The 22843-nt window shown below is 44.9% G+C and overlaps 1 protein-coding gene across 1 annotated transcript in view; it reads left to right on the forward strand.

Annotated features, from left to right (window-relative positions):
- The window catches only part of EFCAB6 (EF-hand calcium binding domain 6), a 239415-nt gene that overhangs the window by 188092 nt on the left and 28480 nt on the right, over positions 1–22843 (forward strand). The window contains exons 24-25 of the mRNA XM_058568187.1: positions 3502–3697; positions 6882–7073. Coding sequence (XP_058424170.1) covers positions 3502–3697; positions 6882–7073 — 388 coding nt within the window. The remainder of the gene's footprint in view (positions 1–3501; positions 3698–6881; positions 7074–22843) is intronic.

A 22843-nucleotide genomic window follows, 5' to 3' on the forward strand; every position in this document is an offset into this window, starting at 1 on the left:
TACCTTGAACTAGGACAAATGCCCTCCAGTTCAGAGACACCATCTCCAGAACTCACCTCCAGATCTTGTGTTTGGGGGGTAAGGACAGGCACCCAGTCACCTAGAGTTTGGGGAGGGGCCTGGGGTCTAATTCCTTCCCACACAGACTTTTAACCAATCCTTGTATTTTTATCCCCACCTTCATTCCCACTTGCAGATGTAGCTGGGGACGCAATTCTGGAGCCTCTGAGGGTGTTTGCAGAGTATAAGAGGTTGCTTCTCCACATTCCCTCTGTTGGTTTCAGGAGGTGATTTCTTGGATCCAATGCATCCATCCTCCTTCGTCCGTAGAATTCCAGCAGCTGTTGTCTTCTTCTGCTTTCTCTTCATCCTTAGGGGTTTATGTTGGTGGTCCTCAACTCCAGCAAGCCTCAGAATCTCTGGGAGGCCTGGGTAAAACCCCGCTGCTGGGCCCCTCCCCCAGACCCTGATTCAGCAGGTCTGCAGGGGCCTGGGAATCTGCATTTCTAACGAGGTCCCTGGCGATGCTGACGCTGCTGGACTGGAGCACCCCACTTTAAAAACCACTGTTTTATGCCTTTTTAAAACTCCCTTTTCTGTCATTTTAGAGAGGTCTTAAGTGGGAACAGAGCTAGATTTTTGTGTTTGAGCCACTTTATTTAACTGCAAGTCTTATCCTCATGTAGTGTTAAACTGGAGCAATCTAAGAGTTGATTGCTCCTCCTCTGATGGCTTTTGCATGCAGGTTCTATCCTGCTGTGTACTTGAGCTGTGCTGGCTGAGTGTTTGGTGACCGAGTGTGAGAATCTTATGTCCCTCTCTCTGCAAGGGGAGAATATGAGCACCTCTCCCCTCCCTTTAAAAGAAAGGTCAGTGGTTGCTCTAGCATTTGGGGTACACATTTACAACTAGCCTAAGTCCACTTTCAAATGACACATGACTACTTCACGGGCACTGCAGGACCTATGACAGAGTATCCCCCGCTCGTCTCTGCTGTCCCCTATAGCTTTGTGTCAATCACCTCTCTTGTCCATCTGCTGCAGTCACCACACATTGTTGTTGCTACTTTGAACAAAGTGGTTATCTATTCAATCAACTGAGAATAAGAAAAATAAAAGATGTTATTCTACCTTCATTGATTCCTTCTCTGACGCTCTTCCTTCCCTTGTGTAGATCCGAGTTTCTGACCTACATGATTTTCCTTCTCTCTGAAGAATGTCTTGTAGCATTTTTGAAAGGCATGGTGGCTGGTGATGAATTCCCTCAGTTTTTATTTGTCTGAGAAAATAGATCTCCTTCACTTTTGAAGGATAATTTCATTGGATATAGAATTCTAGGTTGGTAATTTTTTTTCCTTTCAATACTTTAAATATTTAAGCCCACTCTTTTCTTGCTTGCATGATTTCTGATGAGAAGTTCCACGTTCTTATCTTTGTTCCTCTATAGATAAGTCCCTACCCGCCCACCCACCCCCCCAACTTCTTTCAAGATTTTCTCTTTGTCTTTGGTCCCACTATTCTCCTGGGTTGGGTGCCCTGTTTCCTACATCTCACATCTTTTTATTTATTAATTTACATTCTTATTTTGCTGGAGTGCTTCCTGAAGTAATTTCCTAAGAAAGGGTGGATGGGAAGACATTTTTCTGAGTTTTTGTGTGCCTTGGAAGTGTTTTATTCTCACTCACACAGATTGCTAGCTTGTCTGACCATAGAATCGTAGGGAGAAAATCATTTTCTGTTAAAATTTTGAAGACATTGCTCCATTGTGTTTGAGCTCTGAGAAGTCCGATGCCAGTGTGTGTGTGTGTGTGTGTGTGTGTGTGTGTGGAGAGAAAAGAAGGACCGTTTCATCCTCAAATGTGTGTCTGTTCTCTTCTTCCTTAAACACAGCCTCCTGTCGCTAAATCTCTTTCCAGCTGAATGAGAATTCATATGCATTCAATGAATAAATCACAGAAAAATAGCACCAGATAAATAATTAACCAAAGGATTATAAGCGAGTCTTGTTAAAACATAGTTGGGCTTGATACTTTTTAAACAGCAACAAAAGGGCTATGGAATTTCTGTAGTCCACCTTTCAATGGGGGTGATCAACTTTCTTACGAATTGAAACCTTAATAAGGATCCATCGCTCAGCCGCTTGTCTCTTCTCAAAGACCTCTTGATGATAAACATCTCTGTTATTTGTAATTATATGTAGATTATTCTTGTCTAGATCCAAAATAGACTTTTCTAAATAATACTGAGGAGATTAGCATATGCATTTGATTTTATTACTAAATTTTAATACCAAGTTGGCAATTTATCCTGCCGATGAAATAGAGCCGATTATCCCTTGCCTCCGCGTCCCCATCGCGTGAGCCAGCGGCGCGGGGCCTGGGGAAGGCGGCTCTGCAGCTGTGAGTTGGAGAAGTACAGCTCTTGGCTCAGTCTCTTTAGAAGCAGATCTTTGAGTTACTGGAAACTTCTGTCTGCAGCTCACCGACATTCCAAGCTCTTCTTCTCTGACGCGCGCTCCAGCCTGCTGAGAGAAGGCTGAGCTGCTCGAGTGCCAGTGACCCCCAGAGAATTTAAGTTGTGGAAACGTGATCTTGGAATGCAATCAAACTTTATTTTGAATTATTTTACATCTTTGATAAATACACTCTATGTTCTCATGAAACTTGTGGATTTTCTCTTGCAATATATTCTTTTAGAATTTACCGCTATTTTCTTCTGTGTGGGGGTCGAGGGCAGGAAGGAGCCTCCATTTCTATGTGGATGTCCTTGTCGAGACATACACTCAGGTGAAATTTTTATTTGAGAAAATACTAAGCTACGTGGTTTTGAAAAAGTATCTTTTAAGTGCTTTCAGCTTGACAACTTAGTTTCAACCATTCTTGGAAAAGAATTTAACGTATATTTTACCCAATTCCTCTTTTCCTTTTCACTGTCTTTGACATATTCCCCTTCATTTCCAATCCCCTGCCATTTCTCAGTCCAGGCCCTCGTTAGCTAAGGTCTCTATGACCACAGCCCCCACGCCCCCCACTCGCAATCTTGCCTCTAGACTCTCTGTTGACACCGCTGTCGGCTTTACCTTCCTGTAATACTACTCCGCAGATGTCACATCCCTGCCGAAGCACCTTCATTTGCCCCGATCATGGGACCAGAATCCTTAGCCCAGCCTCCTCTTCCCATCTTCTGCTCTCCAAAGCTGTGACCCCCATTGTCCAGCCTTCAAGTCCCAGAGCTTCTGGGCAGGACAGTCTGTGGCCCTACCAGCCAGCAGCAGCCCTGCCCTCTCACCTCCCATAGTGCTTTGTTTGTTCCCTTTTATTGCGGTGTTTGTGTGTGGCTGTCTACTAACACGGCTAATTAGTGTGCATGCCCCTACCGGCCAGGGATGAGTGCCTTAACGTTATTCATATTCCCCACACTGTTCTGTGTTCAGCAACTGTTTGTTGAATGAATAAGCGATAGGTTTTTCTTAATTAATATATTTTTTTTCTTTTGGAACAAGTTGGGGAATCAGCTGGCATGATAATTCCATCAATTACCTTGACTTCTTAAGAGCGGTGGAGAACAGCAAGCCAACGAGGCCTCAGCCAGAAGAAAAAGAAGAGTGTGTGCCAATCAATTTTGCGACACTGAATCCAGAGGAAGTTCTGAAGAGCGTCCAGGAGGTTGTTGCCTCTTCCAGTCTGCCTTTGTCGACGGTATGACAGACTGCAGGGTGCTGCTATTGTGGAAACAGAAGTTCTGGCACTCGTGTCAATTCATGAAAGATAACTCTCAGCCCCCCTCCTCCAGGACCCCTTCCCTCTCTCTCCACTCTCTGGGGGCATCAGAACTCAGATTAAGTCCGTCGAGATCACATTGCTCATTTGAGCAAAGGTGTCTCCATTTTTGCTCTATAGAAAGCTACCATGATGGCACCCCAGCATGTGTTCTCTGAGGCAGAAGTGCTGTGTTTAGCAAATGCTGGGTCTGGGGTGAGGGCAAGGGGTTGTAGGCAAAGAAGGCAGAGGACAGAGGCCCTCAGATGAGGGGGACTCGGCACATCCGTGAGCACCAGGCCCATGGAGATGAGTGACGCCAGGTGGCCTTGAAGAGGTTGGCCGGGCTGGAGCGTGGCACAAAGCTCACTGTGAAGGCCTCCAGGAGCCAGGGGGAGGTGTAAGAAGGGGGTGTCCCCCACATATTGACATTTTAGGAGTATCTGTACAACACACTGTAGAGTGTGCCGAGCCCTGGCGTATGTGGGGAAGATGCTGTGGAGTCCTCGGAAAATAGTACTTTGGCCACGCTCCTAGTGAGGTCATGGTCCCCTAGACTGGTCCACAGCAGCGAGAAGAGAAAACGCTGTCTGCAGAGGGCAGGTCCTGCAGTTTAATGAGATGGTGAATCCAGAGCATCCCGTGCGATGCCAGGCACACAGAGCCCAAACAGCCATGGTCAGAGCAGGATTGCCTTCACGTCTGCAATATGCAGACGTACAGACACGCTCAAAAACCTAGGACTGTGCCCGGTAAATCCCCAGAGTGAAAAATCCCCTCGGTGTAGGGAGGCAGGTGGGCTTTGGGGGCCAAGCATAGGGGTTAGTGGGGAGAGAGGGAGAAAGGCCAGTCAGCCCAGCCAGCTTGTAAAAGTTCTGGAAAGCAGCGAACTTGGCTTTGTCCTGGAGAGCAGACATTTTTCACATCTAGGAATTCTCTATGAGGATTTAACATTTTTATGTCTCTATTTTAATGACTATGTAAAGAAAAATTGGTATGAATGTGTCATCTGGAAAACCATGTGGGTCATCTGGAAAACCATCTGTACACCTTTCAACACCAGAGCCCGTGCTTGAGGTTGCCCTGGCCCCAGTGGTCCCCTGGCGAGGACTGCAAACTCGGATGTGCACAGGGACCAGGAGTAAAGTAAATGACGAAGGGGACCAGGTGGTGGCCGCGGCAAGCCGGAGACACTATCTAACGGGCAGCTTCTCTCAGACCTAGCCGACTGTTGCTGAGCTGCAAATGGACCCAGCCTTGCTAGATCTTTTCATTTTTCATAAGAAGCTATAAAATCTTCTGATTTCTGAATGTCAGCACGTATTTCAGATTTTTCACATAATCCATTTGCAAGATGGCTTTGCCCCCTTCTACCTTAAAGTTGCACCGCTTTACATCGATCAGGATGTTTCTCAAACTAAGGGCCGTGGACCCTTTGGGAGGCATTGGGGCCCTCAATTCTGAGAAGCACTCCCTCGGTGATGAGGTTTGAAGCAAGAGAGTGAGATTCCTGGCCAAGAGCGTGGCAGATGGGTTGGAGGGAGAGAGGGCATTCGGGGCGGTGAGGAGAGGAAGGAATGACGATGTCTGAGGACAGCCATCAGAGAGGACCCTGGACATATTTCTGCATTTCTCCATAGCACTGCAGACGCGTCTCAGAGGCATCTTGTTTCTGAAATGATGTGACGGTGCTTCATGTTTGTGTAGAGTTTGACAGATTTCTCAGCCTGTTCACATTTGACTTGCACCCACCTTGTGGCTTAGCAGGCTAGGTTGACACACGGGGAAACCACACAGACCCAGGGAAGTGCAGGCAGGTCCCCAGCTCACCTCTTCCATCCGCTGAGCACCGCGTGATGCTCACCTCCCAGGGCCACAATGCCTCTAGCGCCCTCGTAGCACAGAATGCTCAGCTGACTGCGTTCATCCTTATGATCATTCTCCTTACGATCTGTCGAGGTCCACTATGTGCCAGGTACCCGGATAGGTGCGTTGGCAGGTTGCCATAGGAAAACTTAGAACAACATGAGTCATGAAGTCCCTCTTTTTATATCAAAGAAGCTAAGCTCAGAGAGGTTAAGGGCTTAGCGTTGGCAACAGAGCCAAGGTTCAAAGTCTACTTCTTGACCAAGTGGCTGGAGGCTTTTCCACTCTACACAGCTGCCTTGTGTTATCATATGCTACATAAAAATTTGAAGCTGTTTGGTATTTTAGGGTTAACTCGGTTACGCATATACCACCACCCTGTGGGCTGATGGGCTGTGCCTAATTAGCCTGGAATGAGAAGTCACTGCAAGAGAATTTGGTTCGGGGTCTACAAGCACATTAAATTCTTACTTAAAAAAAAAAGATCTTAACCCGCTGCTTGACACAGATTTCCTAGTGCGATAAAAATGAATGATTTTGCTTCGACAGATGGAAAAAAAAAATGTGCTTTCTTTTTATAGCACATTTTTGCACTTTTTCAGTTTGACTACTGTACTGCTGGGTTGGCGCTGTCTGTCCAGCCCCTCCAGCACAGGCGCCGGGTAGTGGGGGTCTTCCCGTGATGTGAGGCCACGTGGGCTCTGGCTGAGGGTGAGGAAAGGACAAACCTTGAGGTCAGCGTGGGATGGCGTCGTCCCTTGACCCCTTCTCCTGGCCACTTCCAACGTTGAATACCCACCTTGAGACCCCGGCCCCACACCCTGAGGCGGTGGGATTGTGTGTGAGCCTCCTGTTACAAGTGATTTGTGCTTAAAGAACCTAGAATTTAATGATGGAGAGCGCTTGGGCAAGTTACTTCGGCCCTCGGAGCCGCTCTTCTCCTCTGTAGAACAGGCCTCTTTAGAGCTCGCTGAGGTTTCCCTTGGAGAATGGAGTCCAGGGTTCTTCTTCACTCCTCCTCCTCTTCACAGCCAAATAGGAGCGAGTACAGCGAATTTCCCCTACAACATACAAGCTCTTACACCGTGCCCATATCTTACCTGTCTCAGGCTTTCAATCATAGTGCATTTGTTAGTAATTTTGAATTTATAGGGGACTTGCATACACTTGATTTCATTTGCATTCAGAAAAGCAATACTTAAGAAAAACATTTTTGAAATATTCGCTTGACAATAGCATCTGCCTTTTTTTTTTTTAGGCATTTTCTGCTTTGGATAAAGAGGACACTGGGTTTGTAAAGGCTTCGGATTTTGGACAAGTTCTTAAGGATTTCTGTTACAACCTCACAGATAACCAGTATCACTATTTTTTGAGAAAACTAAGAATTCATCTAACCCCCCATATAAATTGGAAATACTTCCTGCAGAGCCTCAGCGGCTTTCTTGAAGCGGTAAGTATGCCTGCAGCACATTAGCATCTCTTTTTGAAAATGGGCTAAAATCAGTTTTGGCAAAATGGATAATTGATTAAAACTGCGCCAGATGAATTGGCAATCACCTCATGTAATTAGCTCATTCTAAATGAAAAATTGATGTAAATTCTACACACAGTATTTGAAGGTAAATTTGTATCTTTTATTTCATTGGAAGTTAATTTTATTTTATTTTCAAAGAAGTTTGGGAGCTTGCTTTTGTCTGGTTGTTTTAGAGTTTTCAGGAATCTTAGATCCCCGAAGATGATCTGGTGTCCAGAGAAGTGAGGCCCAGTGTGTGTCAGGCCCTGAGCTGGAAGTGAGGGCACTGGGACCCACTCGGGGGACATTTTTTGAGGACCCACTACGTGCCCGCCCCTGGGCCAGGGATCAGCCAAGCCAGGGGTAGAGGTAAATGTGGAGATAGTGGCTTTAACAGAGGCATGCTCAGCAGGAGGAAGGGTTGCCAGGAAAGTCAGGGAGGGCTTCCTGGAGGAGGGTGGGTGGTGGACCACAGGGCTGTTGTTCCTTCCCAGGACTGCTTGTTTGGCTGCACAAGCTATTTATTCTTAGGCTCTTTCTCACTCTGTAAGCGTAAATGGACCAACATCATTAGCAACAATTACCATCTAGTTTCAACCAACACAGATTTCTTTGCTCACCATTCTGTACTGAGTAAGAGCACACACGTGCCATGGTCCCTGCCTGCACAGAAGGAAGGTGAAAGCAAACGTGAAAAATCCAAAAATAATGCAACAGCGCAATCACAGCGGGCTTGTACTAGAACGTCTTCCACTGTCCCCTGTAGCTGGGCGCTCAGGTCATTTCCAACGGCACCCTTTTATATATAATGACACCTAAGTTCATAAATCATCACTTGTCTAGGATAAATTCTTAGAAGTGAGATTACTAGAGCAAATAGCATGAACACTTTTAAAGTTTGAGGTTCATTATGATAATAATAACAGCACACACTATACAGTGCTCTCCGAGAGCCGGGCACTGTTTTTAGCCCTTAAACTCGTGTGATCTTTTTCATATCACTATGAGGGACGTGCTGTTAATATCCCCTTTTATAGATGGGGACACTGGGGCACAGAGGCATTGGGGAATTGGTCCACAGTCACCCTGATGGTGAGTGGTAGCACTGGTGTGTGAACCCGAGGAGTCTGGCTCCCGACTCCAGGCCCCTAAACGCGGCCCTCGCTCCTCGCAGTCGGGCCGGGGGGGTGATTCTTTAATCTTTGTCGTTTAGATGGACATTCCTAAACAACATATACCATTGCATTGCATGTTTTAAAACTTTATATAAATAGTATTATGTCAAATGTTGCCTTTTGCACTTTTTTCTTGCTTACTAACATGTTTGAGATTTACCTATGTTATTACATTGCCTTTAGTTCATTCACTTAAGCTGCTATAAAATTAGCGTTAAACGAAGGTGTTCTATTGAATGAACATACCCCGTTCAGTTATCATCCTCCTCCTGCTAATGAACACGTAGGTTGTTTGCAGTCTTCTCTGTCACAAGCGAAGCCCCAGCAACCGTCTGTGCTTGTCTCCATGTGCACACTCGGGCTTCCTCTGCTCGGAACTGCCTGGAGGGCGGGCACATGTCCCACTTCCCAGATCCCGCCACCGTGGTTGCATCAATCAAGGTGTACTCCCACCAGCCCCGCATGAGGGTTCCTCATGCTCCACGTCCCTGCCGACCCTTGGTATTATCAGGTGTCTTAATTCCTGCCGGTCTGAAGGTTAGTAACGTCGAACACTTTCATACGTTATCAACCGCCCAGGTTTTGTCATCTGCCAGTTACCTGAAAGGATTCCACCCCTTCGTTGGTATGTGAGCTGCAAATACCTTCTCCTGGTCTGTGACTTGTCTTTTCTCTCTGTTTATGGTGACCCTCACTGTTTTTAATGATTATACTTTTTCTGATTTTAAAAGAAATGCATATTCGTTGTGGAAGTTTCGTAAAATACAGGAAAGTGTAAAAAAGGAAACAGTACTCCCAACCCCACGATAACAGTATGATGGCAAGAACAACCTCCCCTGCTGGTTAGTGAGCGCCTCCTAAGCTCTGGGCCCTTCCGTGCATTTTCTCATCTGTCATTATCCCCAAGGAGGGAGGAGGGGTCTTCATTCACGAGTGAGACAGACAGGCTCCGGGCAGGCAGGAAGCCGCCTGGCCTTCTCTGCCGGGAGTGGACACTAGGCAGGTTCAGCGTCAGAGCCCATGTTCCTTCTATGTGCTACACTGCCTCGGAGATCTTTTCTGCTATTTTTAATGCATTTCCCCCCAATTTTTTGTTGTGGTAAAATACACATAACATAAAATTTCCCATTTTAACTATTTTTAAGTATACAGTTTTGTGATATTCAGTACATTCACATTGTTGTGCAACCATCACCACCATCCATCTCCAGAGCTCTTTTCATCTTGCAAAACTGAAACTCCAGCCCCATTAAACACTAACTTCTCCCCTCTCCTCCCCCAGCCCCTGGTAACCACCATTCTATTTTCTGTCTCTATGAATTTGACTCCTCTAGGGACCTCATATAAGTGGAATCCACAGTATTTGCCCTTTTGTGACTGGTTTATCTCATTTATCATAATGTCCTCAAGATTCATCCATATTGTAGCATGGGTCAGAATTTCCTTCCTTTTTAAGGCTGAATAATATTCCATTGTGTGTATATACCATATTTTGCTTATCCATTCATCTGTCAATGGACAGCTGGGTTACTTCCATGCCTTAGCTATTGTGAATAATGCTGCTGTGTACATGAGTATATAAATATAATACGTTCTTTTACATAGTGGAGATAACACTGTATGTATAATCCTGTATCTTGCTTTATTTCCCTTAACGTTCCATTGCACTATGTCACTTAAAGGTCTTCTAAACATCAGTTAAAATGTCTACATAACATTCCTTTGACTCCCTTATTTTTAAGCATTTAGGTTTTTTTCAGCTTTTCCCATTGTAATTTACTCTGCAGTGAACGCTTTGTATGTAAATCTATACCCGCATTTTGAAATAAAATAACTAGGATCAAAGGATAGGAATACTTTTACTGAACTTGAAAGCAGCCCCATATTTTTTAAAATAATTTTTTCTATTGGGTTAAATCACATGAAATCACCATTTTTAGAGTCATAAAGTGGTTGAATATTGACAATTTCATATGGCTTAAGCTAATATTTGTAGAAGTCATTTATGTCCATTTTACATGATTTGGAATATACACATAATTTGAAGAGGAGAATTAGAGTCACCCCTTGGGGCAACCAATGTTAACGTTTTGCTGTATTTACCTCTAATCCTTTTTTCTATACAGATATCCTTTGGGGGTGGGATCAGGACAGAGTGTATATGCTGTTGAATTTGGGGGCTGTTGGGAATTTTCTCAACTCTTAAAAGACTCCTTTTTAACAAACCTTTTTTTATTTGCATTGAAGTAATATATGCCCATGTAGAAATAAAATTGAATTGTCGCAAAAGATTTAAAAGCAGAGATCACTTGATCAACTCTTCACCCTCAGTCCTGCTGCCCAACAGCAACCACTGTCATTTGTCGTTGTTTCTCCAGCTGTAAACCTTCTTCTCTCTCGGTATTTCACCTGCCCCTCCGTTTCTTAAATCATCACTCCTGGGCGTTGTTCCCTGACTCGCTGATGTGAGATGAGGATGCAGCGCTCCGGTCCCCGCCTCCCAGCTGCTCCTCCGGGACGCCTTGCTTGGTCTCTTCTGTAGCTGCCTTTTCACGTACTGTGAGGTCATTGGCATTTTCCGCTTGTTGATTTTTCTCTAAAATGTGGATTTCGTTTGATGTGTCCCGTCCCTTTGTGTGGATTCATTCACTCTCTGTGTCAGCCAGCGTTTCCTAGGGGCCTGCTGTAGACCAGGCACTGAGCTGTGTGCTGGGGTCAGCGGCGAACCAAACAGACACAGTCCCTGCCTTCCGGAGGCTTGTATCCTAGCGAGGGAGAGACACAGGAAGTGAGAAAATACATCAAACCTCAGATTCCAGCACACGGTGCAGAGAAAAATGAAGCAGGGCAGAAGGAGGGCCTGTATGAGAAGGTGACATTTGAGCAGAGACCCGGCGGAGGTGAGGGAGTGAGCCCAGTGACCACTAGGGGAGGGGCCGTCGGGGGCACAGCTAGTGCAAAGACTCGGGGCAGGAGGGTGTTCACTTGGCTTGAGGTGTGGCTGCCGTGGGGGCGAGCGAGGGAGGGTAGGAGATGTGGTGAGGGAGGGACAGGGTGGGCCACCCTGTCTTTTGGGGTCGTTGCAAAGACTTTATAATGGCTTCGACGCTGAGTAACATGGAGAGGCAAGGGAAGGTTTGGGGCAGAGGAGCATCGTGACCCAACTTGCATTTTAGAAGGTGCCTGTGGGTACTGGACGGAGAAGAGGCTGTGGGGGCCACAGCGCAGAGCAGGGAGGCCGGCCTCGCCCCTGGGGAGGGATGCTGCTGGCGTGAGCTTCTGTTGTGGCTGTGCAGCTGATGAGAAGGGGCTCACTTCCAGATACATTTAGGAAGTGGAACGGACAGGCTTTGCTGACATCCTGTACGTGCTACGTGGGAGCGTGAGAGTCAGGAGGGACTCCGAGCTTTTCAGCTTTGAGTGGGGAAGAGAGTGGGAGGAGAGGGTGTCCTGGGGCGGGAGTTGGCTTCATTGATTCGGCCGATGCCCTGTCGTTGGACTTTAGGTGGCTCCACTTTCCTGCATTCTGATTATTCCCGCAAACCTTTATCGAGCACTCACAGATAGGTGCCCAGACCCTTCTAATGGCTTTTGTGTGTCCGACCACATTGCACCCTAACATCTCTGTGCCAGAGGTCATGCAGCCTGAAAGTCTCAGCAGTGCAGTGACTGTCTTCACAAATGGGTCACTATGAGCGTCTCTGGAATTACCAGACCGAGGGGCAAACGTTTCTAGAGCTTCAAATGTTGCCAGTGGCTTCCCCTAACCTTAGTTCTCTCTGATTTCCTTCGCAGAGTCTCCTTCCCCTCTGGAAGCGCTTTGCTGAACATTCTCGCGAGGAGGTTTTAGTATTCATTGCAATATGAGTCATGGTGGGAAATGTGCTTAGAGACAGGAGCCAGCGTGGTGGGCTGGAGGGGGCTGGGGAGCGGGGACACAGAGATGGCACCGCCCGGGCCCACCGTGCTGCCGCCTCCTGCTTTTCCTGGTCCGTGTGCAGTCAGTGCTGGGGATTAAACGGTATCAGCCTCTAAACTGGCTGGGGGTGTGGGAAGACCTTGCTGAGGAGCCAGCACTTGAGCAGAGGTGCATTCACCAGGAGGACAGTTTGAGCGACTTCTGGGCTGAAAGGACGGCATGAAGGCATGGGGTGTGAGGCCTCCGTGTGGGGTGACCACAGCGGTTCAGGGGATGTGGGAGCTTTCTTTTGTCTGTTTATCTGCCAATGCGGGGGAAGTCGTGACGGGGCAGACTACCAGGGCCCTGCATCCTTTGCTCCAGAGTTCAAGTCCCTTTCTCTGAGAGAAAGGAGAATCATTGAGACTTCTGAGCAGAGACGTGGCTTCGCTTACTCAAGGGCGATTGGAATGGTAAGGAGGCCGTGGGAGAACCGAGACTGTGATTTCTAAAGTTTAATCCTGGGCTGGTGTTTTTTAGTAGAAGGAAGAGAAGTAACACATAATAGGAATAGTTAATGCCTCATCCTCAAGCTCATTAAATATGACACCAGTCGTCCTTTCCCTCTAGGGGATGTACTGGCGGCAAGTAATTAAAAGGAGATTACCAAAATGTAATTAAGACAGTTGGTACCTCTCCTTGCAAAGGAAGTTCACCGTGAATAATCCCTAGCAAAGCCGAATCCATTCCTGGAAAACGAAAAACCAGACTTGTAGCTAACATGTGTTGTAGGGCCTTGAGTAGATTGAAAGTACACGGAGAGTGAAGATGACAACTTTACACCTCCTCACAATCCATTTCTTATATTGGGTGCACCACTAAATCTGTCCTCAAAAACTTCTCCTTGTCTTGTGTCTTGCATGCCTGTCACACATGACATGTGAAAATCATCTGAGCTCTTTTCAGAACAGATGCCGCCTTATTTTCAGATCCTGGTACGTGGCTCCACCGTGGCGTCTTGTCTCCTCCTTGCTCCTTCTGCTGCTTCCTTCAGCACCACTGAAGTCAAATAGCGCTTCTCAAAGTGCAGATCAACTCGCCTCAGCCTGGGCTCAGGCTGTGGGCACCACGTCATTCCCGTGTGCACCACACTTGGGTTTGAGAACCAGTCCAATCAGCCCAGAGGCCTGTGAGCTGATGGAAGACGAAGTGACTTCACTCTTTTCAGATAGGAGAAAGGGATTTGCCTCATGCCCTGCTTCAAGATGAGAGACACTAACCTCTGTGACATAAAAGAAGTGAAGTGAGGTATTAAAACTGAAATACTACCCAGTGGCTTGGTTAAAAAGTGAAAAAGAAAAAAAAAAAGGACAAGTTCTGGACCACAGCACTAAATACTTTGTTCATAAGATTCCCACAAACTGGGTGAAAACATTTTCTGAATTTCTGTCCTCGGCAAATACCTCTTTTTCACTTCTGGGAAAAACATTTTACATTCAAAATGCTATGTGCAAAATATAGAGTAACACCTTGTTTTTAGAAAATTGTTTCTGTTTAACATTTCTTTTAAGTCTTAAAGTGCAATTTCAGTATCTTCTGTGAATGTAAAAATAACACTCAGAGCAGAAATGGAATTTTTAAAAGACATGGTAGAAACCCATGTAAAATCCTTCTACTTTATTACCATGGAAATAGTGGAATTTTTTAACAAAACCCATCCTTATTCAATGCAGAGTAATTATTTTGTCACGTTCTAGCTAGTGGAGCCAATGAGATGTTTCTTTACTTTGTGTTTATAATATATGGTCTTTAGGGCCAGCCCCGTGGCTTAGCGGTTAAGTGCGTGCACTCCGCTGCTGGCAGCCCGGGTTCAGATCCTGGGCGTGCACAGACGCGCACCGCTTCTCCGGCCATGCTGAGGCCACGTCCCACATACAACAACTAGAAGGGTGTGCAGCTATGACATACAACTATCTACTGGGGCTTTGGGAGAATAAATAAATAAATAAATAAATAAAATATATGGTCTTTAAAGTCCTTCAGTGAGATGTTAAATAACTTGAAGATGGTTTTTTTTCCAAGAGAGAATTTAAGATTGTAGTTTTCAACTGAAGAAGAGACGGTAAAGCACATCAAAATGTTTGTAATCTTTTATGAGCATCGTATTTACGTTAGTTGCCAACAGTGTTACTTTGATTTATCTTTCTTTTTATTGTAAATATAATGGTGCCCATGTATTTTTAATGAAAGTTATAAAGAATGGGGAAGTTTCCTTTTGAGGAAAGGGCCCTAAGATTATCACAAATAAATTAAGTAAATTATCAATACACATCATTACTGTTATTTACTGTTGCCCCTGATGGCAAGAAAGGTTAAGTCCTCTTGATATATTTCAGTGATTTTTGAATATTTCCCCTAAATTTCACTAATTTTCCACTTGCCAACAAAACATTCACTACCTGTTGTCCTAGAGACCGTTAAGGATGTGACAGGTTGTAAGGAACAAGTCAGGCTGACTTGGACCCTTGGGGGGCCTTGGTGACAGGCCAGGGTGAGGGGCTATGGGGCCCACCATGCCTAAGCTAAAGCAAAAGGAGTGTCACCAACCCCAGCCTTGAGTATCAGCAGCAGCCCACCCAGCAGGCCTCCAGGCATCCCGTGGCAGCCCCGTGGGAACCGGGCAGACCTGACACAACCACCTCTCCTCTCTTGGCCTTTGAGTGTGGTGAGCTGGCTGCCCGGCTGGTGGAGGGTGCTGGTACCTTGGCACAGGCAGATGTCTGCTTCCTCTGAGCATTGGCATCTACACTGGTCCTAGTGCTGTCCCAATGTTTGGACTAGTACGATAGCCTACTTAAAACCAACTGTAGTGATAAGAGCAACAGAATGAAAATGACATTGTCATGGAAGATGAGCAATTAGGTGGTCCAACCTACGAAAGTTACTTGGCTACCACTTAGCATGATGCGTAGTCATTCTTTCAATGTTAAAAAAATTTTCCTGATGCAGCAAAAGCAGTGCTAAGAGGGAAATTTATAGGAATACAGGCCCACTTCAACAAACAAGAAAAATCTCAAATAAGTAATCTTAAACTACGCCTAACAGAACTAGAAAAAGAAGAACAAATCCCAAAGTCAGCAGAAGGAGGGAAATAAAAAAATTAGAGCAGAAATAAATGAAATAGAGACTTAAAAAAATCAGTAGAAAAGATCAATGAAACCAAGAGCTGGCTCTTTGAGAAGATAAACAAAATTGACAAACCCTTAGCCAGAGTCACTAAGAAAAAAAATGAGAAGGCTCAAATAAATAAAATTAGAAATGAAAGAGGAGAAATTACAGTGGATACGATAGAAATACAAAGGATTATAAGAGAATACTATGAAAAGCTATATGCCAACAAATTGGATAACCTACAAGAAATGGATAAATTCTTAGACTCATACAATCTCCCAAAACTGAATCAAGAAGAAATAGAGAATCCAAAGAGACCAATCACAAGTAAAGAGATTGAAACAGTAATCAAAAACCTCCCAAAAAACCAAAGTCCAGGAGCAGATGGCTTGTCTGGAGAATTCTACCAAACATTCAAAGAAGATTTAATACCTATCCTTCTCAAACTATTCCAAAAAATTGAAGAAGATGGAAAACTTACTAACTCATCCTATGAGGCCAAAATTACCCTGATACCAAAACCAGACAAGGACAACACAAAGAAGGAAAATTACAGACCAGTATCGCTGATGAACATAGATGCAAAAATCCTCAACAAAATATTGGCAAACTGAATACAGCAATATATTAAAAGGATCATACACCATGATCAAGTGGGATTTATACCGGGGACATGGGGATGGTTCAACACCTGCACATCAATGAATGTGATACACCACATTAACAAAACAAAGAATAAAAACCACATGATAATCTCAACAAATGCAGAGAAAGCATTTGACAGGATCCAACATCCATTTAGGATAAAAACTCGCAACAAAATGGGTATAGAAGGAAAGTATCTCAACATAATAAAGGCCATATATGACAAACCCACAGCCAACATCATGCTCAACGGTGAAAAACAAAAAGCCATCCCTCTGAGACCAGGAACAAGACAAGGGTGCACACTCTCACCACTCTTATTCAACACAGTACTGGAGGTTTGGGCCAGAGCAATTAGGCAAGAAAAAGAAATAAAAGGCATCCAAATTGGAAAGGAAGAAGTGAAACTCTTGCTGTTTGCAGATGACATGATCTTATATTTAAAAAATACTAAAGAATCCATGAGAAAGCTATTAGAAATAATCAACAACTACAGCAAAGTTCCAGGGTACAAAATCAACTTACAAAAATCAGTTGCATTTCTAGACACTAATAACAAACTGCCAGAAAGAGAAGTCAAGAATACAATCCCATTTACAATTGCAACAAAAAAATCAAATGTCTAGGAATAAATTTAACCAAGGAGGTGAAAGACCTATACACTGAAAACTATAAGAGATCATTGAAAAAAATTGAAGAAGACATAAAGAAACGGAAAGGTATTCCATGCTCATGGATTGGAAGAATAAACATAGTTAAAATGTCCATATTACCTAAAGCAATCTACAGATTCAATGCAATCCCAATCGGAATCCCAATGACATTCTTCACAGAAATAGAACAAAGAATCCTAAAATTTATATGGCACAACAAAAGACCCTGAATAGCCAAAGCAATCCTGAGAAAAAAGAAGCTGGAGGCATCACAATCCCTGACTTCAAAAGATACCACAAAGCTGTAGTAATCAAAACAGCATGGTACTGGCACAAAAACAGACACACAGATCAATGGAACAGAATTGAAGCACAGAAATAAACCCACACTTCTATGGACAGCTAATCTTCAACAAAGGAGCCAAGAACGTACAATGGAGAAAGGAAAGTCTCTTCAATAAATGGTTTTGGGAAAACTGGACAGCCACGTGCAAAAGAATGCAAGTAGACGATTACCATACACCATACACAAAAATTAACTCAATGGATTAAAGACTTGAATGTAAGACCTGAAACCACAAAACTCCTAGAAGAAAATATAGGCAGTACATCCTTTGACATACGTCTTAGTGGCATCTTTTCGAATACCATGTCTATTCAGGCAAGGGAAACAAAATTAAAAATAAACAAATGAGACTACATCAGACTAAAGAGCTTCTGTATGGCAAAGGAAATCATGAACAAAACAAAAAGACAATCGACTGGGACAAAATATTTGCAAATCATATATCTGACGGGATTAACCTCCAAAATATATAAAGAACTCACACAACTCAACAACAAAAAAACAAACAACTCCATGAAAAAATGGGCAGAGGAGATGAACAGACATTTTTCCGAAGAAGATATACAGATGGCCTATAGGCACATGAAAAGATGTTCAATGTCACTAATTATTAGGGAAATGCAAATCAGTACTACAATGACATATCACCTTACACCGGTCAGAATGGCCATAATCACCAAGACAAAAAATAACGAATGTTGGAGAGAATGTGGAGAAAATGGAATCCTCATACCCTGCTGGTGGGAATGCAAACTGGTGTAGCCACCATGGAAAACAGTATGGAGAGTCCTCAAAAAATTAAAGATAGAAATACCGTACGATCCAGCTATCTCACTACTGGGTATTTATCCAAAGAACATGAAATAAAAAATTTAAAGAGATTTATGCACCCCTATGTTCATTGCAGCATTATTCACAATAGCCAGAAGTGGAAGCAACCCAAGTGCCCATCAACTGATGAATGGATAAAAAAGATGTGGTGTATGTGTACAATGGAATATTAGCCATAAAAAAGACAAAATCATCCCATTTGCAACAACATGGATGGACCTTGAGGGTATTATGTTAAGCGAAATAAGTCAGACAGAGAAAGACAAACACCATATGATTTTACTCATATGTGGAAGATAAACAAATTCATGGATAAAGAGAACAGATTAGTGGTTACCGGAGGGGAAGGGAGTTTGAGGGGTAAGGGGTAAAGGGGCACATGTGTATGGTGATGGATAAAAATTAGACTATTGGTGGTGAGCACGATGCAGTCTATACGGAAACTGATAGATAATAATGTACCTCTGAAACTACACAATGTTATAAACCAATATGACCTCAATAAAATAATTGAAAAAAAAATTCTCCCAAATCCGAGTTGGTTAAAGCTCCTCCACCCATGCCTCCTGGGCCACACCTGGATCTGGAGCCTCCTCTGGGGAAGGAGTAGAAGTCCGCCTGCCGACCCCAGTTTCTAGTGGTGTGGATAGCTGAGGGGCTGGGCGCCTACTGCTCTAAGCTGCCAGATAGGGCTCTGCCAGAAGCAGGACATGGGTCGGCCACCAAAGAGAGTGTGGCTTGGTTTCTGATGCCTTTTGCAGAAATGTGAAGGGGGCCACATCAAGCTGGCTTCTGCCTGACCCCTGTCGGGGGTGGTCACAATGCCTGCCTTCTCTATTGGAGAGACCGCCTTTCAAACACAGCTGTTTCAGGCAGAGGAGGAGGTGATCATAAATCCAGTGAGGTTTGGAAGAAAGCATATCCAATCTGAATTTCAAGTAAAGTAGAAATTTGTAGAAATTAGTAAAGCAAAATTTGTAGAAAGTAGTAAAGCAAAACTTGGGTTTCTCAAACCCAAACATTCCGTGCTCCCAGAGGTCAGGGACTGGGTCTTATTCACCTCTCTGTGCTCAGCCAGTCTCCAGGGAGGTGCTTTGAGGACCCCTATTCAGGTCCTCTGATAGACCACCTTGCATTTGTCACTCGCTCCAGCATTCTCAAAACACTTATGCGAGCATTCCCTCTCAAATCTGGGTTGGCCTTCTTTCTCGATTCCTAGCCTCAGTGGGACGCCATCTGTATGTTCAGAATAAATGGGCTGTGGCACAGCCAGACCAGGCAGACCCCCACTCATTTGGTCCCTCCAGAGCCACAACAGTCTAATTTATGGTCTAATTTAATTGCAAGCTTTGGATCAGTTAAGCACCAGAGTTGAACTGTACCTTTGATTCTACAAGGCCATGACCATATCAGGAAGCCAAGAGTTGGCCCAAGAAGTCATTGTCCCAAATAAGTCTTGCAGAGAAAATCCAAAATACAGACAGCACTAGTATCCTGATTATCATCATCATATACCTTTGTGTCTAACTTGTAGGTTCCGGCTTTAGATGCCCCATTTGGTTGGAAGAATCTTAACCTTCAACATTCAGCATATGTGAAGGAGAACGTGTGCCAGGCAGCAGGCCAGCCCTGGGGCCCAGGTGGGCGAGAGGACAAGAATCACTCACAGTGCCCTTCGGGGTGACTCGTGCTCCAGCACAAATTGTTGTGACCATTCGTGAGCAAGCCAGAAAGGGCCATCTCTTGGCTTTTACCGAGGCCTGAATTTGAATGGTCCATGCTGAGAGGTTAAGAGGAATAAGCAAGTCACCTACCTAAAGGTTGCACCTGGCCAGTTACTGTCATCTTCTTGTCACTGACAGTCAGATACCAGCACCCAAATGATGACTGACACGCACTGCTCCCGTGCTGTGAACCAGGCACTGTTGTAAGCACTTTACGTAAATTAACTCAGCTAATCCTCCTAACAGCCCTTTAAGGTGTGGGGACCATCGTTATCCATATTGTATGGATGAGAAAACTGAAGCACAGAGACGTTGAAGCATCTGTTCCCGGTCACACAGCTAGAAGGGCTGGAGCTGGGATTAGAGTTTCAATCAGCACCAGGCCCGTGCTCGCAGCTTCCCACCTGTAAACGGGAACCGTCTTCGTGTCCACCCCATAGGATTGTTACTTGGATTAAACGAGTTAATGCAGAAAGAGCTTTGCATGGTACCCAACATAGCAAATGCCAAATGTTTGCATTCATTATTATTTTTTATTCTAGCCTCCTCTAGTGAGTGCATGTCTAATGTTTAATGTTTAGTAATGATGTGATTATATGGTGTGGAGTTTATTTGGGTGGAAGAATTTAACAGGTTCGTAAATGACTTCAGGCATGAGTTTATTGAATCATTAAAGGGTCAAAGGGGTGGCTTAAATCTTTTCTTTATTTCCCTGCATTTTACGGCAATTTCATGCCACCGAACGATTTGTGAATTGGGTGTTTGCAAAGGTGTCCGGATAGATCCTTTGTGAATGTCGAGAGCCGTATGACAGAAGTGAGCTCGGAGAGCCAGAGGAGGAGGAGGAGGACTAACTGCTTGGTTGGGGGCTAAGACGGGCACAGCTTCTGGTGAGCTGCACCAAGTCTAGATATCAGGAGATGGGGCTTCCTGGGCATAGGGATCCGCGTGTGCAGAGACCCAGGTTTGGGGAAGCCCCACACAGGCATGACTAAAGCATGGGTTGAAGCAAAGGGGAGAGAGCAGGGGTGGTGGGGTGAGGCTGGATGGCCAAGGGCTCTGGGAGGCAGGCTGAGGGGCAGGGCTGTGAGGGTGGTCTCCTCCCTGCTTGCCTCGGTGGGCGTCTTGAAGCTGGCTCCTCCAGGGTGGGGTTGGTCTGCCATCCACTGCTCTATCCCCAGTGCCTGAGACAGTGCCTGACACACAGTAGGTGGGTGCTCCATCAATATTTATGAGTTACACATCCTATTTTTGGTAGGCTCCTGTGCGCTCGTGCGTGTGGTAGACAGGCAGCTGGAATCATGACAGAATGGGAGGAGCAGAGCTCTAAAGTCAGACCGTCTTGAGCTCTGTCATCAGCTTGCAGGGAAGTAGCCTGGGGACCCCAGGCAAGTCCTGGCCTTTTGGAGCCAAGTCCACTTACTTTCTAAACAGCAGGGAGAACCACAGCTGCCTAGAGGGTGATGTGAGGATTAGAGAAGCTTCTGTAACACCCAGCCCAGCGCCTGGGTGAAGGAGATGCAGTGAGGGATGGCCGCCAGTACTGGGTCTCAGTGTCACCAGTACTGGGTCACAGTGTCACCAATACTAGGTCTCAGTAAGCCTTGGTTCAATTGACTTGAAGCTTGACTTCATTGTAGCCTTTCCAAAGAAGGTTCTGGAATCTTCGGATTCACCCTCATGCATTGCCCAGAAAGAATCCTTGCATGGTAAGAGATCCCAGGTCTAGGCCGTGCCACCAGGACACCTGGAATTGTGCCTGGAATTCTGATGTAACCCCCTCACTTCTGCAAACAGCATACTGGATTATTGATGCCAACCCATCAGTCACTACGACCTTGAGACCTCCTGACAGACGAGAGTCTACCCCTGGGCGTGTGCGCAGGCCTCACGGAGCTGCACGGGTCGGCTTCCTGACCCGGTGGTGGGGGCCTGAGCAGTGTGCTTATGCTCTGCTTCCACTTTATTTTCATCTGGATTTTTCAATGTTTTATCTTTTTCTTTTTTTGACAGGCAGTTTTGCTGCTGTTGTTATTTTTAGCATTCATTTATTCACTGTAAATACAAATGAAGATACAGTGCAATTAATTTCTTTGCTAATCAAAATATTTGATCAAATGAAGCAATTTTTCAATTCTTAGAAGTAATTACACTGTTCTTTAAAATGAAGTGGAAGGATTCTTTACTGAGTATTTCTAATTAGGAGTTTTTGCTACCTGCTGTGTTCTTATTCTGTATGAAGTTTTCAGGATTTTTTTTTCTTCCTGTAAGAAATCATGGGAAAAACTATATAACTGTCTCCCTGCGTATTCAGAACAAAACTTAGTAGGAGAATCATGTGCTCTGATTAGCTAATTATAATGTTCATGACAGTTAAATTAATGTACCGACATATTTCTAATATGACAGCTGGAATGGACCTTGCTAAATCACGTTGTCTAACCTATTGCTCCCAGCCAGGTGACGGCCGCCTTGAACACCCACAGGAGCAGTGTCACAAAGTCTCCTTGCAGTGTGCCCATTGTCAAGGAATGCTGATGGCCAAAGGGTCATCCATGCTGAAGAGCCTACTTCTTTTCTCTGTACTCTGAGCTCATTCCCTTTTATTTCTTACTAACTATAAATTCAGGATGGTATCAGTCAGCTATTGCTGCGTAACAAAACCTCCACAGCAATAAGCGTTTATCTGGCTTTCGCATCTGTAGGGTGGCTGATCTAGGCTGGGTCAGCTCTGGGGTCTTGACTGGGACATCTCTGCTCCACATGTCTCTCACCGTCCCCTTGGACCAGTGCTGTAGCCAGGGCGTGTTCTTCTTAAGGCGGTGCCACAGGCAAAGGGGGCCTGCCAATCACGCAAATGCTTTTTAATCTTTGGTCACATTATACTTGCTAACATTCCCTTGGCCAAAACCTGTCATATGGCTGAATCTAAAGCCAAGGGATAGGGAAATATTCTCAGCCTCTCCAATGGGAGGGACCCCAAATTCACATGGCAAAGGATGTGGAAACAGGGAGAGTTGAAGAAATGGGGCCAGGAATGCAGTGTACCACAAGAAAATAAATACATGTGCACACCTCCATTTCCAACTCTGTTGGGTTGCAGTCGTGCATCACTTGACGATGGGGGTACGTTCTGAGAAATGCGTTGTTAGGCAATTTCGTCATTGTGCGAACTTCATAGAGTGTACTTACACAAACCTAGATGGTCTAGCCTACCACACACATAGGCAGCACGGTACTAATCTAATGGGACCACCGTTGTAT

This window comes from Diceros bicornis, chromosome 25, assembly GCF_020826845.1.
Source record: "Diceros bicornis minor isolate mBicDic1 chromosome 25, mDicBic1.mat.cur, whole genome shotgun sequence".
Taxonomy (NCBI): Eukaryota; Metazoa; Chordata; class Mammalia; order Perissodactyla; family Rhinocerotidae; genus Diceros; species Diceros bicornis.